This window comes from Centroberyx gerrardi, chromosome 18 (genome assembly GCF_048128805.1).
Source record: "Centroberyx gerrardi isolate f3 chromosome 18, fCenGer3.hap1.cur.20231027, whole genome shotgun sequence".
Taxonomy (NCBI): Eukaryota; Metazoa; Chordata; class Actinopteri; order Beryciformes; family Berycidae; genus Centroberyx; species Centroberyx gerrardi.
The window spans coordinates 5,267,970-5,288,596 of NC_136014.1; the positions used below are offsets into that span (position 1 = coordinate 5,267,970).

Consider the following 20,627-nt stretch of genomic DNA (forward strand, 5'->3'; position numbering starts at 1 on the left):
CGCAAGTGACGTAACTTCCTCTCTCCACAAGCTACCCAGAGCCGCTGAAGCTAAGTCCCTCTCAGATAGCAGGAGTATTACACACAACCTGGAAGGTAGACAGTAAGAACGGATTTAAACTGGTTTAGGATAGTTTTAGTACAGTGGGGGCTAACGTTAACGCGATGCCTGTGTGTGTTTCTTATGTTTCGTTCCATGTTGGTGTTGGTGACGTATATTGTGCGAGACGAGAGATGTAGTTCACTGAGCGGTTTCACACAAAACTAAACGTTACTGTACTGTTTTACAACAAACTGCGACTTTCTTGACTGCAAAATTATCTTTTAAACTGACAAAACATCATATGTGTAAGTCATGGCACAATTCAAACGGGATCAAACAATTATTTGTCTCTCGCCGTTGACTACCGTACATATTTTTTCCGAAATAAGGTCCCATGGGGGACAGCGGAAGGGGAGGGACTTAGGCTCTCTATATGGAGCTATTACTCTGTCAAAATTATTTGAGCATGGAAAATGGATTTGTATTTGCAGAGAACCTGTTTCACTTACAGTTTACATGATTGTCTATTTACAGAAAATTCCATTGATATCCCCTTTATTCATACCATGCAATCTCTTGGTTTATGTTAAAAGGCCTAATTTTCATCTCAACACAATAAAACATGCTGTTGTATACTTGTCTTCCCTCCCTTTCACCTTGTGTACAGAGCTAGATACAGAATTATGCATTGCTCCATTTGACCGGTGTTATTTTGAACTAAAGCTATGGAAAGTCAGTACCCAGCACCGTTTTGTAAGCCTGTTTGTATCCCATTAAGCATCCACTGTCCAAGTAAGTGCTTTGGTCTGATGCTTCTTATTCTTTCATAAGATTATTTTTGATATTTTTCTGCTTTATTAGATGAATTCTTATTACGGCATAATAAAATGCTATTATGGGGTTACATTTTTTGAATCACACTAAATCTGTGGCATTTAAGGCTGTAACATATTGGATATAATTAATGGATGTCATTTGATGCTTCCAAAGTTTCATATAGGTGACCAGCAAGTCGACTAGTGTTCATATTTTGTCCATACATCTAAGCAATTGTATGCTAGAAGCTACATTTTTGTATCTTGTTCATAACCTTTTCCCTCATATTTTGGCTTCCTGTGGCCTACTTTCTGTAGAAAAGTTTTTGGCATCTATGTTTGGCAAAATAATAATAAAACCATAATCTCACTATTCCAAGCCACCATGCTGCAGCTATCTAGGAGAGGTGGCTAAAGACCCAGATGAATTGATCCAAAAGGCACTCAATGGGGTTGAAGACTTTATTATAAATCATTTACATTAGAAAGTAACAAATTAATCATTGCTGTCTCCATCCAAACATATCTCTTTTACAGGAGGGGTTAGGGAATCAGCTGGTCAGAAAGGCTTGCTTTGCCCAGAGGAGGGGGACTCCGTCATTCTGGGGCTAATAGGAGCATGTCGGCATGAGGTCAATCATCACCCCATTACCAACACAGGCATGCAGATCCACGCGCACACACACACACACACATATACACACACAGAACATGATCAGCCTTCAAGTATAAGTCGATAAGGGACGCAGCAGTATTCATCCACAGTCTCAGTGTTGTTTTTAGCTCAGCTGTCTGGCTCCCGATGGTGGAGGAGAGGGAGAAGAGGGAGAAATGGATGGAGAAGGATTAGATGAATGTGCCGTGTAGCTAGCAGCAAAGCTGGGAGAAGAAAGGTGACTAGATGAAGTGCGGGACAGAAAGACAGCAGGTACATTCCTTCTCCTGGACCTCCTCTACCCCGACAGCTGAGACTACTGGACTGGCTTGAGACTCCTCCTGTCCGAGTCCAGTTCACGCTTTCAACTCTCCCGTCTTCTGAGGGCGTCAATCAGACCAGCGGATGTGACCCTCCCTCCTCATCTCAACACATTTCGTCACTGCCTCATCAAGGCTTCATATTGTCAACTGTCCACTGGAGGGCTTCCCGGGCTTGATGAAGGCTTCGCACAGCCTGACACACACACACACACACACACACATACTGTATCTGAGCAGGCTCAGCGAGATTAGGTGTGGGAGATGAAGTCGCCCTCAGAGCTGAAACGGTGGCTTGGAGGGGTCTGGAATATCCTACTTGTCCGTCCGCCCCTCTTTCACAAGTTTTCACAGAATACTTCTTTATATCTATAAATAAAAAATGGTTTATAAATCATCTACAAACCTAAATTTTTCTATAAATTACATAAATTTAAGGGAATCCGTCTGAAATTCAGGCTGTAGAAACTCGGAGGGGGAGGGACGACCTCTGCATCCAGCGGTGAGAAAAGGATCGGTAGAAAAAAAACAAACCTATAAAACAGCATGCAGATTGATAAAATTGAGCCAAAACAAGAAAAGAGACAGAGAGGGTCCTTCGAGTGAGAGTCCGCTTGTCTGACCCCAGAGTGTCCAATCACGGCTTAAGAGAGCGGGAGCCGACGCGTCCAAAGGCAGCCTTAGATTGGGTCAGTGTGAGTGTGCGTGTAACTTTATGCGTGTACATCAGTGTGAGTGTGTGTGTGTGTAAATAGCCGGCATCTGTACACTGCCATCATGCTCGCGTCAACAGCTCCTGCGCCCAGGTCTTGATGGCGGAGGTTGTGTGTTGGAGCAGGTGCCACGTTGAGTTGGTGAAGGACAGAGCGTGGCTCTGCAGACACGACACCGACACTTCACCACTGCAGGGAAAACAAACACGGGACACATCAGACTATCATAGATACACATTGTAGATGATAGATGAAAAGAGACAGATAGTAGAAATGGATTAAATAGGAGAAATCAGATTTTTGATGTAGACCCTGGACCTGTTCTAATGCCAGGTGTAAATGTAATCTAGCCGACTCCTATGTAGACACAATCTGGATACTAGACACGTCAAGTACTGACTTGCAGGAGTCCTGGAGGCTGGTCCACGCTCGCTGTAGCAGGTCGGATGTGTATGCCCGGGCAGGCAGGATGTAGTTCTGGTGGAGGAAAAGCAGGAGCTCCTTCAGATACTCCAATGCCTGGAACACGCTGTCTGGAGTGTTGGTGCTCACCTGGAGAAAGACACACAGAGGGAAAAGTTAGTCACAGTGAAATTAAATATGACTCTTTCACCTTGTTGGCCAATTCTCCATACATAATACCTCAGATTATAGAAGTAAAACGCCATCAAACTGCTGTTTCCTTGTGACTTTAGTATTTAGCAATAAGCATTTAACAAAAGCAAACGTATTCACACCGTTATCATCTCATCAAAACTTAAATTAGAAACCAGCTTAATTTGAGTATGTGGCACAAGATAAAGATCGGCCAACGGCTTTTTTGCATACTAGGAAAATCGTCCGTGTCAGCAGCCTTACCCAGTCTATGAGCAGCGGTGTCTTTTCCCTGACCCACAGGATGAGCTGGCTGGTGTTTTCAGAGATGAGGATGGCGGCTGTTTTTGTCTTTTCCAAACCTTGCTCCATTAGTGGCCCCAGGACCCGCACGCACTCAGAGTAATAGTACGGAGTGTTTGTCTCCAACCAGCTACAGAGAAAACATACAGAGTCATACAAACACAGGTGAAATGGTTTATTTGAATCAACCATTTATTATACATAAGCTAATTTCAGACCCTGGGGCTGAGGAAAAGGGGTAGTTCCATATATACTGTAGGGCAAAGGCTTGTTCCGCATACACACACACGTTAGGGGTAAGGAGGCATGGAGGGGTGAAGGTGAGGTCATACCTGAAGCCCTGCTTGGAGTAGAGGGTCACCTTGCTCCAGGCCTGCTGGGATACTGCAGTAATCCCTGAGCTGTGCAGATACCTGGCTGTGGTGGAGTCTGAAACACACAACGCACATACTCGCTCACTATAATGCCTTAACAAAAAAAAACCACATCACATTTTTCAAATGCTGGAGATCTCATTTTGGAATGAAACTCTTCATTTATAGTAATAAAAGTAATAAAATGACAGATCGGGAACAGAGATTCTGTATTTATTTACACCACATGAATTACTTTGCAGTAAAATATGTAGCCTTAACCCACACCGCTGTGTAAAACCCGAGGAAACAGCTGCTTTAGTCTTCCCGTAAGTGTGAACCCTAGCCGGTGGAATGAGTGAGTGGGACTGGGACGGACCTGTGAAGGAGCCGTGGGATCGGATGTCGTGAGCGATGAAGCCGGCAGCGAACACCAGTAGAGCCATGAGCAGCCTGGACCAGGGGAACCCGTGGCCGCGCATCTTCACCTGCAGATTCTGGGGACAGAAAAGGATGAGTGAGGGCAAAACTTGACAAAGACACAATCCCAATTTATCCATCTGTGGTCTGGAATTTCAATACCTTTGGAAACATTGAAAACATTGGAGAACATTTGTGTAAGCAGGGACAGTGTTTGTCTTACATCGCACAGGTTATTGCACTCCTTGAGGTCCGGAGAGTCGACGTTGTCTCTCATCTCCTCATTGGTCACTCTGAATGACTGGACGGTTTCGTGAAGGTTCTTCCGCAACTAAATATCAAAGATAAAGTGTGCATGAAGCTCCGAGTTCAGTTATGCCAATTCTCTGAGAGTCTGAAAAAGCAGAATAGTGTGAACACGCCCTAATTCCATTATTTCCAAGGAGGTGAGTGTGGCTTACAAACCATCAGACCTCACGGCGGGAGTCGTACCTTTGGTGGCAAGACGTTCCAGGACTTCAATAAATGGTTCAACAGTAGACTGGGGAAGAAGACAGAGGAACAGAGAGTCAGCCCTAAGCAAAATAAGCAACACACTGTTTTTGTTTTGGCTTCATAGTCTTATTTGGAACCTGAAATGACACAGTGATTATGGAGATATTGTGTAGATTTTGCACATCAATTTAAGGGGATTTTCAGCCACACTGGATCAATAGTTAAACTACAGCCCTTTGTGATCATGTTCCAACATTTCTGAATGCCAAAAGTATTTATATACATTCAGTAAAGTAGTCAATTTTAGTATACTAAATGGCTGAAATGCATAAACAAGGATATTCAATCTTTCCATTTCTATGAGAATTAAGCTATGACTACACTAGATTCTACTGTAAATTATGCTCCTGCCACAGACTGTCAAGATTGAGCTGTACAACTGGCCTTTTTTACAGAAAAAACGTTTAATCCATAAAAGGTTACACTGAAAATGGTATCAAAGTTTTAAAATCAGTGTGTAAATGTACAAGAGGCAAGCATGGGTTTATAACACACCTGGACTGGGGTAAGTGTTTGGTGTACAGCTGCCGCCAAACTCCAAGACTCTGAACATCCACACACAAACACTCCGTCATACTGCTGAGCAGCTGCAAGAAAGCATGACAGAGACAGAGACAGAGAGAGAGAGACAGAGAGAGATGAAAACCCGATTACTGTTGATGTTTTAGATCACTGAAAATATTTCTACTATCAAACTCCATTGCAACTCCACTGGAAATATCTCAACGTGCATCACCAATAGCTGTTTAGGTGTATTAGGGTGGATTTTTCCTTTAAGATTTGCCATCAGCGAATATGCAATCACTACTGTTCATGACACTGACCACTGTAATGAGGCATATTGTGGCTACAAATGACAATATATGATTAAAAAACGTAATCCTACCATTATACTGAGCCATATTGCACTCACACTGGTGTAGTGATTGTAAGAATATGTAGAAGAGACAGGCTTAAATTGGAACACGTGTGTGTGTGTGTGTGTGTGTGTGTGTGTGTGTGTGTCTTACCTCTCTCTTCATGTCGTCCGGGCAGTGTGGCGTGGCTCTGGACAGAAAGGATGGCAGGTACGTGTGTAACGTGCTCTCAGGTTTGGCTCCAAATGCAAGGGCTTTCAGTCGGGGGTACAGACGCCTCAGCTGCTCCTGCAGACTACACACAAACAACAACGGCTATATTATCATATTACCTTTTACACGGGGAGCGCACAGCCATTCAAGGGTAAAAAAAAAAGAAGGTCAAAATCACTCAAGAATTGCACAAAGCTGTTATATTGAGAGTTTAGGGAGTCTGAATCCTGTTTTGAATAACCAACTAGGGAAGAAAAAACATGCTGTGTGCTTTCTACATGAGATCAGATGCTGATGGATCGAATGTTATGCTGTTGTGTATTGGCATCTGTGCACAATAAACTAAAGCTGCATACTAAATAGTCATTGTTGTTATGTGACTGAATGCAGTGTTCAAATTTAACCACAGGGAAATGCTTTTCTCACCCAAGTATAGAGTTCATGAGGGGGGTGACTGAAACATTTTGGATCACAGGGACATGACAGTTACAAGTTTACATTTTTCTTGAAACAGTTGCTGTGTGCGGGGGGGTGATGTTCTCCATTTGTCCTTCAGTTCACTTGCGGCCAGCGGTGCCCCTTGGTTTCAGAGAAGAATACCAACAAGCCACTGAAGGGAGACTGAAGGACAAATGGATCCCATTTCCCAATGTGACCAGTGTCTGGAGAAGAAAAACAACAAACCAACATTCAAAATGTCATTGTATCCCTTTAACAAGAGGGATCCCATTGCCCTTCACTCCTCTCAAATTCCCTCCAATGACTAACCGCATATGCAGACCAAGCAAAACCACTCCGCTTTTAAACTTTTGCTTGTTGCATCGCAGGCCTGGTTTGCATCGCTACCTATGTCGTGCGCATGTGATTACTCGACAGTGAATGGAGGCGAACAGTTCACCTCATGAAATTGCATGTGGTGTACAGGGGTCGCGTTAACCGAATATTTTCCGTCATTGACGGAATTCTTTTAACAATGACGGAAAAATCTGAAGGCCGTCCGTCATTTTGACAGATTACACTGAGGGCGATCTACCCTAACGTTAAGTAATTCACACTCAACACTGTCAATAACCACATGTAGACCACCTGTAGTAGACCCCCCTGTCCAGTTGGTGGCGAGTGTGCATATTAATTAGCTATTGTTTACTGTAGAAGGAGCGCATGCTGCGGGATTTCCTCCCGGTGAAGCGAGTGCTTGTAGGATCGGGAAATCCCACGTTCAGAGAGTCTTGCCGACTTCTGATCACTTCCCTGGGAGAAATGTTCCCCGACTTCAAAACTCTGGCTGAAGTGGCGCTTGTAATTCCAGTCTCCAGTGTGGCAGCAGAGCACGGGTTCAGCCTTCAGAACAAAATTGAAACAGCCATGACAAGCTGTCTGTCCGAGGCAAAGACGCAAAACCTAATGACAACCGCCTCTGCAGCAATCTCCCTTGATGCGTTTGATTACGCTCAAGCGAGCACCCAGTTTAAGTTCATGCGGACCAGGAGGAAGGTTTGAGTTCAGGCTAGGCTACAGCAGGTCAGTTGAGTTCAATTTAATTTCTTGTAAATGGTTTGTTCATATTTTAATTGTAATTGTCTAATTCTGTAAAATTGCATCGTTCATATTTGCCTGTTTAGGACGGTCGGTGTCTCCGTTTGTTCATCTTTTCTCTCTTACTAGTGCAGTGCCCGTTCGCGCCACTGCTGCACAGAGCGCTATTCGCTTGTTTATTCAAAGTTTATTAATATTGAACGTGTCGCGTGTCCAAATTGCACCAAATCCGACACTGCACGCCAGCAATACACCCGCCAAGTGTGAAGTAGATCGGACGAACGGTTCTCGAGATATGCGAAGGACAGACAGACAGACAGACAGAGATTCCTTGCTTTATAGTAGCCTATGATAAATGCATAATCTAAGTTTGTTCTTCTGTATATTAAATGTTATTGTGATCGATTCTTTTTGAAAATGAAATGCTATTAAATAGGCTATGTCTCGTTATCATTAAAAAAATGAAAATTAAAATGACGGGTAATAATAGATTATGACGGAATTTTTACGACCCTGTCCGTCAAAATGACGGACAATGAGAAAGTCTAACGCAACCACTGGTGGTGTACAACTGCCGTGAATGTACAATTGCATTTGTTTATATTCACCTTGATGACAGGGCGTTCTTGGGCATGAAGGCAAAATCCAGCAGAGGAAAGAACTCTTTAGGTCCCATGATGCCAAATCCCTTTGTCAGGTTAGCATGAAGCCTGGAAAAAAACAGTGAACACATACATATCATAGAGGCGGAACACCAACCACATAAAAAAAAAAAAAAGGACTAAAAAAAGAATACTATAATTTTTTTACCAAAGTGGAAAGAAAAGCATTTAAAGTTCATGCGCCAATTTGTGAAATGTGAACAATAATTAGACCCTCGTCACTGGAGACATCGTCACCATTCTAATAGCAACATTGTTATGGTCACTTGTTGAAAAATAATGTGTTCATTTGTTTGCATTACCTACATCCTTCACAAATATGGATTGATAGGCATGAACAGAAATGATTTTAATAATTTCATAGTTGGTATAATAGAACGTCATGCATTTCTCCATTCCGATGGAGTGTCTCCAAAACGTGTTAAGGCCATACATGCATCAAAAATCAACATGTCAGCCACATATTACTAAAGACAGACTTACAGGAGGAGTCTCTCCAGATAGGCTATGGCATATGAAGACAGAGACTTCACTCCCAGCACAGGAAGCATGATACCCAGCCACACTGAAACACAAACAAAGCACTTAAGTCACTTCATAGCACTCTTGGTTATGGCACTAGATGTGTCAACAGTTGGCCTTTTCTGCTTTTCACTGTAAACAAGCAGAGCAGATGCAGCCAGCAAACCAACCTTGCATGCTTACTTATTTAAGTTACACAGTGAAATACAACATAAAGTCAGCAAACATGATGAAAACTGGAGCTGGACGGGGGGCTGAGGTCAAGATGTGTATAATGCCCAACAGACATTTCTTTTGTGTAGTGTTAAAGGAAAAATCCCTCTCACATCCTCTTACACTGTTATGCATCATTCAATCTGTGATGTTCAATGCATTCCATGAGTTAATTTGTGATCAAGTGTTTTAATTTACTTTGGTGTACCCACTTTACCTCACCCTGCCTCATCTACTTCTACTTCAGGTACTGATTTCCTACATTTCCCAGAATGCATTTTGACAACCCCCAGATATGGGGCGTGAACTTGTTGCTTTTAGCTGTGGGTTATACATGTAGGTGAAGAGAGTAATAGTGATAGCACAGCAAGTTTTTCCATTTGAGAAAAAGTGAGTTTCCCCTTACTCAAAATACACCATGTCTTGTGGCTGCATTGCATTCTGGTCTATTGAGGCTACTGTCGGTGGAGAAATTGGTCTCTGCCTCATCTATGATGGATTTCTCCCTGTATGATTGTTGAACGTCAGTGCCACATTGTGAGTCTAGAAAGAAGCCCTTGTTCTTCGATTCTGAGAAACTGACACCAAAACCTGACATTTACCGCTCATGTTTTAGATTGCTGAAAATTGCTCTGGTTTTCTAGCTGCACTGGAAATATCTCATGTGACGTCAGGGCATCTACGATCATTATCCACGTGAATAAGAAAAATACACCACCAAACAACAAAATTGATCCAGGAATACAAAGTACATCACCAATAGCTGTTTTAGTGTGGATTTTCCCTTTAAATGTTATTATTACATTAATGTATTAAATGCTGGGTTACAGAAGAATAAAACGGGGATATACAATGAGAGTAAAACAGGTTAAAAAATAACGAGATAGAAAAGCCTGTTAGTTAAAAAAAAAGTGTTTTAAGAGGTTATTTAAAAGATGACACTGATTTTGCCAGCCTAAACTCCAGGCAGGGTGTTTCAAAGCCTATGGGCTCAGACAGGAAAGGCCTTTTGAATGCCTGGTGACAAGATTAGAGTGCTCTTGACTAGGGCTGGACCCGAATATTCGACTATTCGGATATTCGTTTGTTGGGTAGGTATTCGGTTTTCGGAAGTCGCTTGTCTGAGCCGTTGTCTCTAACTTTATGTTATAAGTCTCTTTTTGGCTGCTGAAACCTTGACCTATATCACAACAACGTCCGCCCTTAATAAAACTACAGCTGAAGTATGAAGTTTTTCATCTGGTGTTCATCTCTTCTTCTCTAACGACTCCCCGGGGATCATCCACAGCTCTACAAATGGCGCCCGAACCGTGTCGTGATCACCTCGGATTTAAGCTGTGATCACCTCGGATTTAAGCTGTGGCCACTCTGAGTGAGGTCGGACTGTTGTTTGAGTTCAAGTGGATTCAGCGTGGTTGCCGTGGACTGCTATCTCCGCGCTATGACGGTGTCTTAGTGGATATAAACGGTGCTAAGCTACATTTTCCTTGGCTGCTAACTGAAGGAGCTACAAGACCGCTAGCTGGCTTGTTGCCAAGAGGTTGCCGCTGAGTTTGCTATCCCGTTTTGGACCGTGTAGGAGCGACGGACCTGTAGACTCCCCCCGGCCGAAGCTTCGAATATTCGCTGTTGATTACTACCGAAGCTCCGGAGCCCAAAAAATGGTATTCGGGACAGCCCTACTCTTGACCAGGGTTTCCCCTACCAAGTAAACTTTTAGGCGGCCTATCCTGGTGTTTTATTCTGACCACCCATGGGAAATTTGAACCTCAAGATTTTATGCTGAATATTTTGTATTTTTATCTTTGCCCCTGAATGAGTTCAATTGTTTCTTTTCCTTGCCTTAGAGCAGCCGAGTGGAATTCAATAGCCTTATTTTGCAGATGAAGGTCCTTACATAATCTTCCAAGAATATTCAACCTCCCATGCCCACATAACACCCACCTCACTGCTAACTTTACCACCTAAGCTTCGCCAGAGCATCTGATTTTTGGTGCTTGAGCATGTGTTTGGCTTGCAGATGATCATCAGTGTATGTGTCACTGTTATAGTGTGCGCTCTTGCTTCATTAACCCTGACCCAGAATCCCTGCCAGCGCTCTTTCACCATGTTGGGAAAGTGGGAGATAGGGGAAAGAAACAGACTAGCAGCAGTAAACGTCTGTGGACCATGAAATATTTACATACATAAAAGGATTATATGGCATCAATCATGTATGAGTGAGTGAGTGAGTGAGTAAATCATATGCCATTGTGTGTGTATTTGTTTGTGTGTCACCTCGTAGTCCCTGGCTGAGGTCATAAAATCCGGCCTGGCCGAGAGCCCACATGATGGTCAGACACTTCACTGGACGATTCTGAACCGACCGCAACAACTCCAGATACTAGAGAGGAGGGCAGGTAGGAAGAGAGGGTATTACAACATCTGAAGAGGGGTTACTGCTGATGGCAAATGCCCAGTACATGGGATAACGGCCAGTATACACATTGGCTGGCTGCACAATTTACGGCCTGACAGTGCAATTGTCATTGGCTTTTAGATCAGATGCAATCATGCAATGCAATTTGTTGCTTAAGATTAAAAAGTACAGCCAGAGACGGGTCATCAGACAAGGGCAATGGAGCAGTAACCCACCAGTTACATGCAGGACTCGAGGACACACACACATGTGCTCTCACCTCAGCCAGGTTTTGGGTGGCTATTCTGGGTTTGTCCTGCAGGATTGCCTGAATGCAAACTCTGTAGCCATGCAGCGGCTCTCCTGGAAACAGAGGAGAAAAAGGTGTTGACTGTTCTGACATGAAACACAACTCTATTGTCCTATCTTGTGTAAATGGAATGAGTGAGCAAGTTTGAAATTAAAACTCTATATCTGCTCATCTCTTCATTGAATGTTTCACACAGCATCTGATTCTATACAGGAAATAACATTGAAAAAGGGTAGGCTGACATTTCTATGAAAAATGTATATTAATTACTTATTACTGGTGACAGCAAAGGAGAAGGAAATGACGTGAGAGATTGTAACCCTCATCGCTGCAAATGCACGACATCTCTTATGTCTTGGTCTGCTGCATGAACCATTAGTTCACCCTGCATGTAACCACTTCCATCTACCTGTCTGTCTGTCCAGCTCCCTGAGCATGGTGTAAACACAGTGGTCGAAGAAGTCTGGCAGAGTGTCGTTGCATCGCCCGATGAGGCCCTTGATCACGCCCTTCAGCTCTTTTCCTGTAAGGCAGTATGGGTAGTCTGGGAACAAAGTACACAGAAGAAGCTGGATATTAATGAGTTGACTTTTGATAAGAGTAATGAGTTGACTTTTGATAAGAGTACAGTGTCAGTGTCCAAAACTTTGAATGTCAAAAAGTCAATATGTAAGGAACTGAGACAAACTGGATGATTTGCCCATTGACACCAGACACTCTACCCCCTTAGTGCAAAGAATAGTTCACGTCTGTCCGAGTTCTTCTTTTTTTAAATTAAGGAGTAGAGAAGTGGGATTTGACTGGGTTCATAGATAGAAGATAGAAAATAGAAAATGAGTCCTCTGAAAATGCTCAGTATTTTCTTCTATACCTTTATATTTGGCTGATTAAAAAACCAAGTGTCATAGTTTGACAGACCGTGAGCATAGCTGCTGAGTGTGGGCTCAATCTCTGGGGCAGTCAGCTTGTGGTTGAGGTATCCTGCCAGGTCTTTGACCCACACTGATGGGTTTTCTGGGAACAGAGTCTGACTGCGAGCCAACTGCTGCTTCAGCTCCCCGACATCCAGCTAAAAGAACAAGATAGAGAAACAGAGAAAACATCAAGAGTGTACTCAAAAACAAAATGTCCATTATGCAAAGATGAGACTGTGATTCAGCATGTGATACTTTGTCCTCAAGTTGCCTCAATGCACCGTTGTTGCTGTGTGTCCGAGTGTGAAAAGATATTTCAGATTTTCAAAACCCAAATCATTTATTTTTGTCTGAGAATTCTTTCAGTGAATTGACAAAGATCAACCAAGTTCTTACATCAGTATTTTGGTTGTGAAATTGTCTGAATTTTGTATTGCAATTTTTAGCAAAGAGAGCATCTTCCAAACATTTCCATACCTGTTCCTCTTCTCATAAAACTAAGAAATTTCAGCCCTCTTTGAGCCCTTCAAACTTGAACTGCAAACAAATACAAATGATTTCTGCTGCCAATTTCCCAGTAACAGAATAGAGTAGAATTTTTCAATACATTTTTTAAATGGCCTGAGATGACTCTGAATAAGTAGACAGACTGAAAATCCAAAGCTATCCCTTTAAGAATGTGCATTACTCACAGCTTTGAAGGCCTCCTCAAGGCTCTTGTGAGTTGCGGGGGCCTGTGTATTGCTGGAGCTGACTTTCTTGGATGGTTTGCTGGATGAGGGCTTCTTGTTTTGAGGCTCAGCCGGCGGCGGAACCTGCTCCTTGTTCTGTTTCTTCCCCATCTTCTCAAGGCCCTCGAATAGCGTCTCTGACATCTTCAGGGGCGCTGAAGGAAACAAGGTAGTGGTTAAGAGGCCTCTGTGCAGATCTGAGAGCTTGTAGTTTGGTGATGCAGTGTCGTTTCAAACTTCTGTGGGCTTCTGTATCCCTTAGTGATCCATTCCCCCACCGTGTCCTGAAAATCATGTTAATCCTTGAAACCATAGCATTCCCTTCCCCTCTCGCTCTCCGCCCTTTCAACGCTCTCCTTGTCCTTTCCACCCTCCCTCTATGGCTTGCGTAATGGCTTGTTATTATCCAAGACAATATTCATGCAATACTTATTGCAACTCCCAAAGGAATACAGTTAAGCACCAGCAGCATTGTGGAAGCAACCTTTGAATAAAGATTTACAAAAAACATTATTGAACGGATACATGAATGAATAAAATGTCACTGCAGGTTTTACAGGCTGGGAGGAACCGCCATCATATCAGCAGTGGACCACATCTGATGTTTGATAAAAGTCCAATATTGGCCTGATACTGTATATCAGTAAACCAATACAGTGGTCTAACCCTAGTTCATATACCAACAGACATGTAGCTATGGCTCCACATGACTGCACACAAGAACTCCACCCACAAACTTGAGAAGGTGCTGACAGGGGCCACCAGTTGCTCAATGATCATTCTATATGTTGCTCAGAGAGCTAAATCTATATCTGGTGTGTTTGTGCGTGTGTGTGTCGGCGGACTACATAGGGTTATGACACAAAAGAGGAACTGTTTCATCACAGTGTCTCTTACCCCTGTAACTGATTCAAGAAAGGAACTGGAGGATTTTTATGCACTAGCCATGCTTGTCATTGACTGCAATCTCCATACCCTCCACATTCTTCACCTACATGGCCACCATGCCCAGTAGGCTGTGCCTTTTTTTCCCACACTGAACCCAGTTTTTCTCAATCTTCTTCACTGTGCATGGCTCAGCTTAAGAGGGAGCTGGTCAAGGCTTGGCCAGGCAGGGTATGTAATCTTAGACAGCTTAGTAAGCATTACCACGGTGCAGAGCTGAGCGGTGAGGGAAGCGTGGCGAGGCTGACAATGAGGTAATTAGAGGAAGCAAGACAATGAGAGAGGATAGTGAGGTTGCCGGCCAGGGTCTAATCAGGAGGTTTAGCTGGCAATCACACAGACAAGCTGAAGAAAGCACTAGTGCACATTCAACATAGTTTTCTGTGGTTTACCAGCCGATACAGGGCACCTCATAAAAGGTTGGGAACACTGAAGTGTGTAAAGGCTACACTACGGTTTTGCGTAGCGAAGCTTGCTTGCTGTGTGAGCATTTATAAATCTGCGTTGGTGATTTTGCACGTGGACTGCTGGAATGCTAGAAGGCAGTGTCATGCTTTGTTGCATTCTGTCTGGAAGAAAAACGGAGGTAATCATGTGTACTTTCTCTGAAACAGAACGGCAACAATGGTGGTGGATAGTGATTTGCAACTGGAAATGGCTTTATTAAATGTGGAAGAACAGCCAATTTTTGTATCATTATTGAAAAGGAGAAGACTACGTTAGAGGAAAACACTCTTCGACCTTCTCCATGTTGTCTTTACTATCAGCGGAAATAAGCCGGAAAAATGCAGGCTGAAAAAACGAAGTGGCCCAAATCACAGTTCTTGTGGTCTTGCATTGCCCTACGCACAGTTACATTTTTGGAGAGGTGCACATAAGCTATGTCGGCAGTCTCTGCGGGCTACGCCAACACCTACAGCATAGCTATGGCGACAATGACTCTGAACCATAACTACCATAACTAGCCTTACTATGTGGCATACTATGTTTTCCCATCTTTTCAACTGGCTCTGTACTATAGAGTGTTGCGCTGTTTGGACGTGATATGTTGTTCTTCCTATTAGGGCTGAACAATTAATCAAAATTTTACCGAAATCGCAATATGGCCTACTGCAATTTTCAAATCGCAGGAGGCACAATATTTGTTAAAGGCAAAATGTGTGTCAAAATACCATTTTAAATTAAATATTGTCGTGCTGCAGAGATGTCCTGGCCTACACATCATATTCTACAGACTTAAGAAAACATCTTTGTTTGGTACAGATCCCCGCAAAAATCACACCATAATCATTTTAATACGTTTTTCAATGAAAATGAGAATAATGATGTAAAAATTGCCATTCCCTCTAATATCGCAAATCATATCGCAATTGCAATATCAGTCAAAATAATCGCAATTAGATCATTTTTCAAAATCGTTCAGCCCTACTTCCTATGAATCTTGGGGTTTCCCATTCGGCCAACTCACCTCAGTTGGCAAGTAAACTTCCAGGATTTTTATCCGTCCTCCATCCTCTGTGTTCTTTTGTTTGTAATTGTACTTCGGCTGTTACATACTATGTGAAACATGCCATGGTTGACACAAGAACACATTTTAGTAAAATCTTTTTGATCCAACATACCATTGTGTGATGAGATGATTTATAGCATTTTCTCCTCCGTGTGTCCAGTAGTAATGTACAGTTTAGCACATTGTGCTAAAGTTTAGTGGATAGTGCAATGTAGCTTAGTATCATATCAAAAGCATTACATGCACCACAGTGTACTAATATACTGGACATGCAGAGATGAAACTGCTATCCATCTTCTTGCCCCACAAGTTTAATTTGATCAAAAATCTTATTTGCCAAAACTCTGGCCATTCCTTTAATGGTGTGGAAAGATACGGGGCTTGGGTCTGTCAACAGGGGTTGTTGGTGGAGTGTAATCTGAGGAGGTGGTCACCCAACATGGCTCTCCAGCAGGGTGGACTGTAATGGATTCTCACACCAGCAGAAGAATAGCTGACAGGATGCCTCGCATATAGATACAGAGTGAACAGACACTTCTCACTTACACAGGACTGACTGAAGCAAGGCAAGCCTTTCTCCTCTGATCACATTTCTTTCCCTGTCTTCTGTCATTCTAACATACGGATTCCTCACCTTTTTCTGGCAGGTAACCCCATACAGAGGTTGGTCAATTGCCACAAATCCAACACTTAAAACTTCATCAATTGTGTCTTAACTTTAGGCTGGTATTCATTGTATGGACAGAAATAAAGATCCTTGGCACCACAGATATTAACTTGCTCTTGTGAGATGATCAGTACAGTCAGGATTTCACAATGGCTTCTATAAAGCCATCATCCTTTGGAGATAGTAGTAGTAGTAGTAGTAGTAGTAGTAGCCGCCATTTGAATTTAAGAAAGTTTAAAATGTAATTAATTTTTCTAAAGGACCAAATTTTCTAAATCAAGTGATCCCCTTGTAGAAACACAACCCAAAAGGCTTGGAGAATCTGCTCTAACAGATACAAAAGCTTCAAGCAGATCATTGACTGGAGGAATAATTTAAATGTGCCAAAACCACAAAGTCAACAGCAACAGTCTCATGATTCCAGTGTTGAGAGCCTTAAAGGAATATGGGCCTACCTACTTATGGCAAATAAGCTCTTCGATAAAGTCACCAATGTGCGACAAGATTGGTCGCGGTGTCCGATATTAATCTATTTTTTTGTAGTGCATGCTTACGCTGCTACTCACAGCACATGTTTATTGGACAGTACGAGCTAGGCTACATAATGTCAAAAGCAATGTGGAGCACTATATACTAACAATGCTATGTTGTTTAGAGAGCTTATTCAACTAAAAGTCACTGTGCTCTTTTTAGACCACATCCTGAACTCATTTCTGTGTGCTTCACCACCATTGGCACAGACACTGTTAGTGTGCTCCCCTATTCCAAAAGACAGATAGCCTAGACTTTGTACCAGCTGAATCACTGATTAAAGTGGTGCACAAACAAGTAACAGCTGCCAAGATAGGACTGATCTTTTCAATCACCTCTGTCTTGTTGCACAAAATTTACTAGTAACCATACCTAGAAAGAGTAGTGTAGCTGAGGGTATACAAACTATACCCATCTCTTTCTCCAGTCATCTAGAGAAAAAGCAGCAACTTGCCATTTAAATACATCAATGTGTGTTAACAGTATATTAATCTCTACAGCACACCTTGCTCAGATACATACCATTCTCCACTACAGAGAACATCATGCCAGACTCTTTCATGCTGCCGTGCTTATCAGCAAATGTACACACCTAACAGAACATACCTTCAGGCTTTTCACAAATCGTTACAGTGTTCTGATAAATTTGGCATATAGCTAGATGATCCACCAAGTGGCACTTAATTCAATAAAAACGCAATTTGTACAATTATCCACACTGCTCACTAACCCTATGTATTTTGGTGGAGAAAAACTGTAAGAATAACAGGCAAACCAAATCTAAAAGATTACATTTTATTGGAATAAGTGCTGCTTGGTGTATTGGATGTATGCCGAATTGAACAATGGATCCTAACAATTCATAAAGGTCTTGAGTTATGTTCTACTGGGTATGTAAGATAATAAATGAATCAACAACACATTAAATTGCCAGAGTTTTAAATGGAGTTTGGCATAATGTTCTCTCCATACAAGAGATGGGGCTACAGCACATCCATCTCCCCAACGACAACACTGGTTAGATAGCAGCAGCATAATTAAGAATCATTAAGTGATTTGATTTTCACTCGTTGCTTAATATCTCATGAATAGGGAGGGGTCTGTTGGAAAATACAGGCAATCAAATTAACAAACAACAAATCAGTATGATCACTCAGCACCTTAGCCTCAACAGAGACTAAGATTGATTCTCAATCTGTGACAGCTGTCACTGTGGGCTCAACGAAAATAGGCTGATGCCGACGTCCTGTATAATTAATCTCAGCAGCCTATACAGTTCAATTGCAATGTAACAACCCCGTAGAGATGCACTGCACATCTTAACATGACCTTAACAGCAGAAGAACTACTCAGTGACACAACGCAGCTACCATGCTTCAGAGATGCAGCTGCTCGCTGTGATGACGTTACATTTGTTGACACATTGCTTTAATGGCTAGCTCGCTAGCTGCTAGCAAGCTAACTACACATGCTAGCTAACTAGCCTTCGCTACTTGATGTACATGACAGGGACTCGTAGCCCAGAAGGTTTCACTAGCCAGTTAGCTTCTAATCATTTTGTCAGTCGTATAAATGCTAACGTTACACTGGCTACCAACTCAGATAAACTGAGCAAACCGCGAACGGAGGAAGTTAGCGGACCAAGCAGTGTGCGAAGCTATGCTAGCTAGCTTGTCAAACCTGCTGACACTAAATGAGCCATCTTTCTTTGCAGCAGTAATTACAACGTTAACCGACAAACCGTTAATTGTAAGCTAGCCAGTTTGAGCAATGTGTTAGGCGTCGACCCAGCTACAGCTAACCGCGTCCCACAAATGTCGATTCAACTTTTGAAATAAGGTAAGTGGGTCACGACACACGAAGTAACAGTCTACAGCGGGCCGTGTTCACTTACGTCGCGACGGTAGGTTAGATTCAGTCAGGGCTTTCCGTCCACCGCCACCGGACTTCTTGTCAGCCGTGGGTTTTCCTGCTCCTGAGTTGCTATTCTTCTTTCCTTTCTTCACTACTTCCCACTTGCCGACTGAACCATTATTTGAAGCCATGTTTCTTTTGCCCAAGAGGGGTGTTAGTTGGGGATACCGTGACTTCCTGACTCCTTCCACCCTGCTGAATGAGAATGACGGGTCGCTCGGTTAAACGGTGCTGATGATTTAAATCGTCCCCGTGCCACGTCTCCTTGTCGGCATGACGTCAGAGCTGATATGCATGCACCGTTACTTCCCTGTGCTGTGGGGGACTTGATATGTAAAAAAACAAAAACAAAAAAACATCTTAATGGTTTATTGCAAGTCGCTGTTTTTTATGTATCTATTTTATACCTGTTTATCTGATTTTGTTTCTAATTTTTATGTCATTTTAATTAATACAGTGATATGTGATGTTACTGCTGTTCTGACAATGAGTCAATCTTGTTCAATTATATAAAAAAAAATCAAACCGAATATTTAAGTTGGGGACTAGAAACAAAATGAAATTTCTTCACCACCAAATCAATCATATTTTATGTCACATAATGGAATCTGTCGTTCATATTACTGTGTTGTCTGACAGTGAGCAGCTTGGTGTGCAAATGAAGTTCACTTACTAGTTTGCTACTTGTTGGCTATGCCACAGTCAATCCAGCTGTTATAGGACGTGGGCATACTGAAAAGATACTAAAAAATTGGAGAAAAAAAACAACAACTACATAATTGGAAAATTATTAACACTTTGGAGGGTCAGGTTCACAAAAAGTTATCCACCGTAGCTCAGTCTGAGTTTGGACTGAATTTTCTAAGGTTATGCTCAATTTTTAGGTTGAAAAGAGTCCAATTATGTGGATGACAATCTGTAGTGTATTATCCCATATGATCCCAGCCCCAGCACCTTATGCATGTCATATAATGTGGTCTAAAGGTGCCTAAATCCCCCAGAGAAAGAGGCAGGTATATGGTGTAAACCCTAGACTACATTACTGATTATCATCCACATAATAAAACAGTTTTCAGCCTAAAAATGTGGGCAGAATCCTAAAAAAAAATCTGTCCAAAACCAGACTAAGCCCAATGTGGACAACTTTTTGTGAACCGAAGCTTGACTTAAGCTCAAAAGTGTAATAATTTTCCAATGATATCATTTTTTAGTATCGTTTCAACAATAATTAGAAGCTTGAAACTTTGCCTAACCCAATTCCAATTCATTGGGTCCAAAGAGGTTTATGTCCCTTGATACAAGCTGGGATCTGGGAAGTGATCAGGACAACACAACACAGCAGTAAGTAAAGGGGAATACCAGAAAGCAGGAAATTGGCAATATCCATTGGGAATTTTGTCCAAAAACGCAATGAACTGCTGAAATGTAACTGATACGTCTAATCCCTGTGAGATCCCTGTTGCAGGTTCCATCATCGTGTCTGATCCAGTTTGACCGTGGGCCTGCAGAGTTTTCTCCCTGTGCAGCAGGCCACCATGCTGGGGAGCAGACGGTTGGTGTTGGCTGCCGCCGTTGTCGCTCAAATGAGGCACTTAGTGGTTGGCACAGATCTCCTGGATCTCTCTCAAGATCTCTTCCCTCAGATCTGAGTGCAACCTTAACCAACAGACCACAGTGGACACGCTGGTTTATTCAACGCAGAGTCAAGACCTGAAATAGTTTGCAGGCCTATTGTTGGGTCCTCACAAGACAAGAGGAGTATTGTTTTCCTTCGCTTGTGCTCCAGGACAAAGGAGTTCATCTCTCTTTTGGGTCTCAGGCTGAAGTATTTTAGGAAGCCATGGTTTATGGTAAGGAGCAACACATGAGAAACAATCATTTGACAGGCTCAAGTTCAACCAGAAAGGACTTTCTGCAGATTCTGCACTTAAGAC

The 20,627-nt window shown here is 42.5% G+C and overlaps 1 protein-coding gene across 1 annotated transcript; it reads right to left on the bottom strand.

The window, feature by feature from the left end:
* Positions 1 to 1,305: 1,305 nt before the first annotated feature.
* Positions 1,306 to 18,898, bottom strand: tmem214 (transmembrane protein 214). Its single transcript, XM_071922406.2, has 17 exons — positions 18,674 to 18,898; positions 13,088 to 13,281; positions 12,400 to 12,550; positions 11,891 to 12,025; positions 11,452 to 11,534; positions 11,051 to 11,156; positions 8,522 to 8,603; positions 7,985 to 8,086; positions 5,781 to 5,922; positions 5,266 to 5,357; positions 4,708 to 4,756; positions 4,439 to 4,546; positions 4,175 to 4,292; positions 3,775 to 3,871; positions 3,404 to 3,572; positions 2,946 to 3,097; positions 1,306 to 2,734 (listed from the first exon to the last, which is right to left on the bottom strand). The coding sequence occupies exons 1-17, from the start codon at positions 18,822 to 18,824 to the stop codon at positions 2,608 to 2,610; spliced, it is 2,058 nt and encodes a 685-aa protein (XP_071778507.1). The 5' UTR covers positions 18,825 to 18,898; the 3' UTR covers positions 1,306 to 2,607.
* Between the last annotated feature and the right edge of the window lie 1,729 nt (positions 18,899 to 20,627).

What these genes read in the sequence shown, in the direction of transcription:
- tmem214 (XM_071922406.2), bottom strand. Translation starts at nt 18,824, where the DNA reads ATGGCTTCAAATAATGGTTCAGTCGGCAAGTGGGAAGTAGTGAAGAAA. An exon ending in CCTCAGCCAGGGACTACGAG is followed by an intron (nt 8,604 to 11,050) that starts GTGACACACAAA and finishes TTTGTGTTTCAG; the next exon opens with TGTGGCTGGGTATCATGCTT. An exon ending in AGCCTCCAGGACTCCTGCAA is followed by an intron (nt 2,735 to 2,945) that starts GTCAGTACTTGA and finishes TTTTCCCTGCAG; the next exon opens with TGGTGAAGTGTCGGTGTCGT.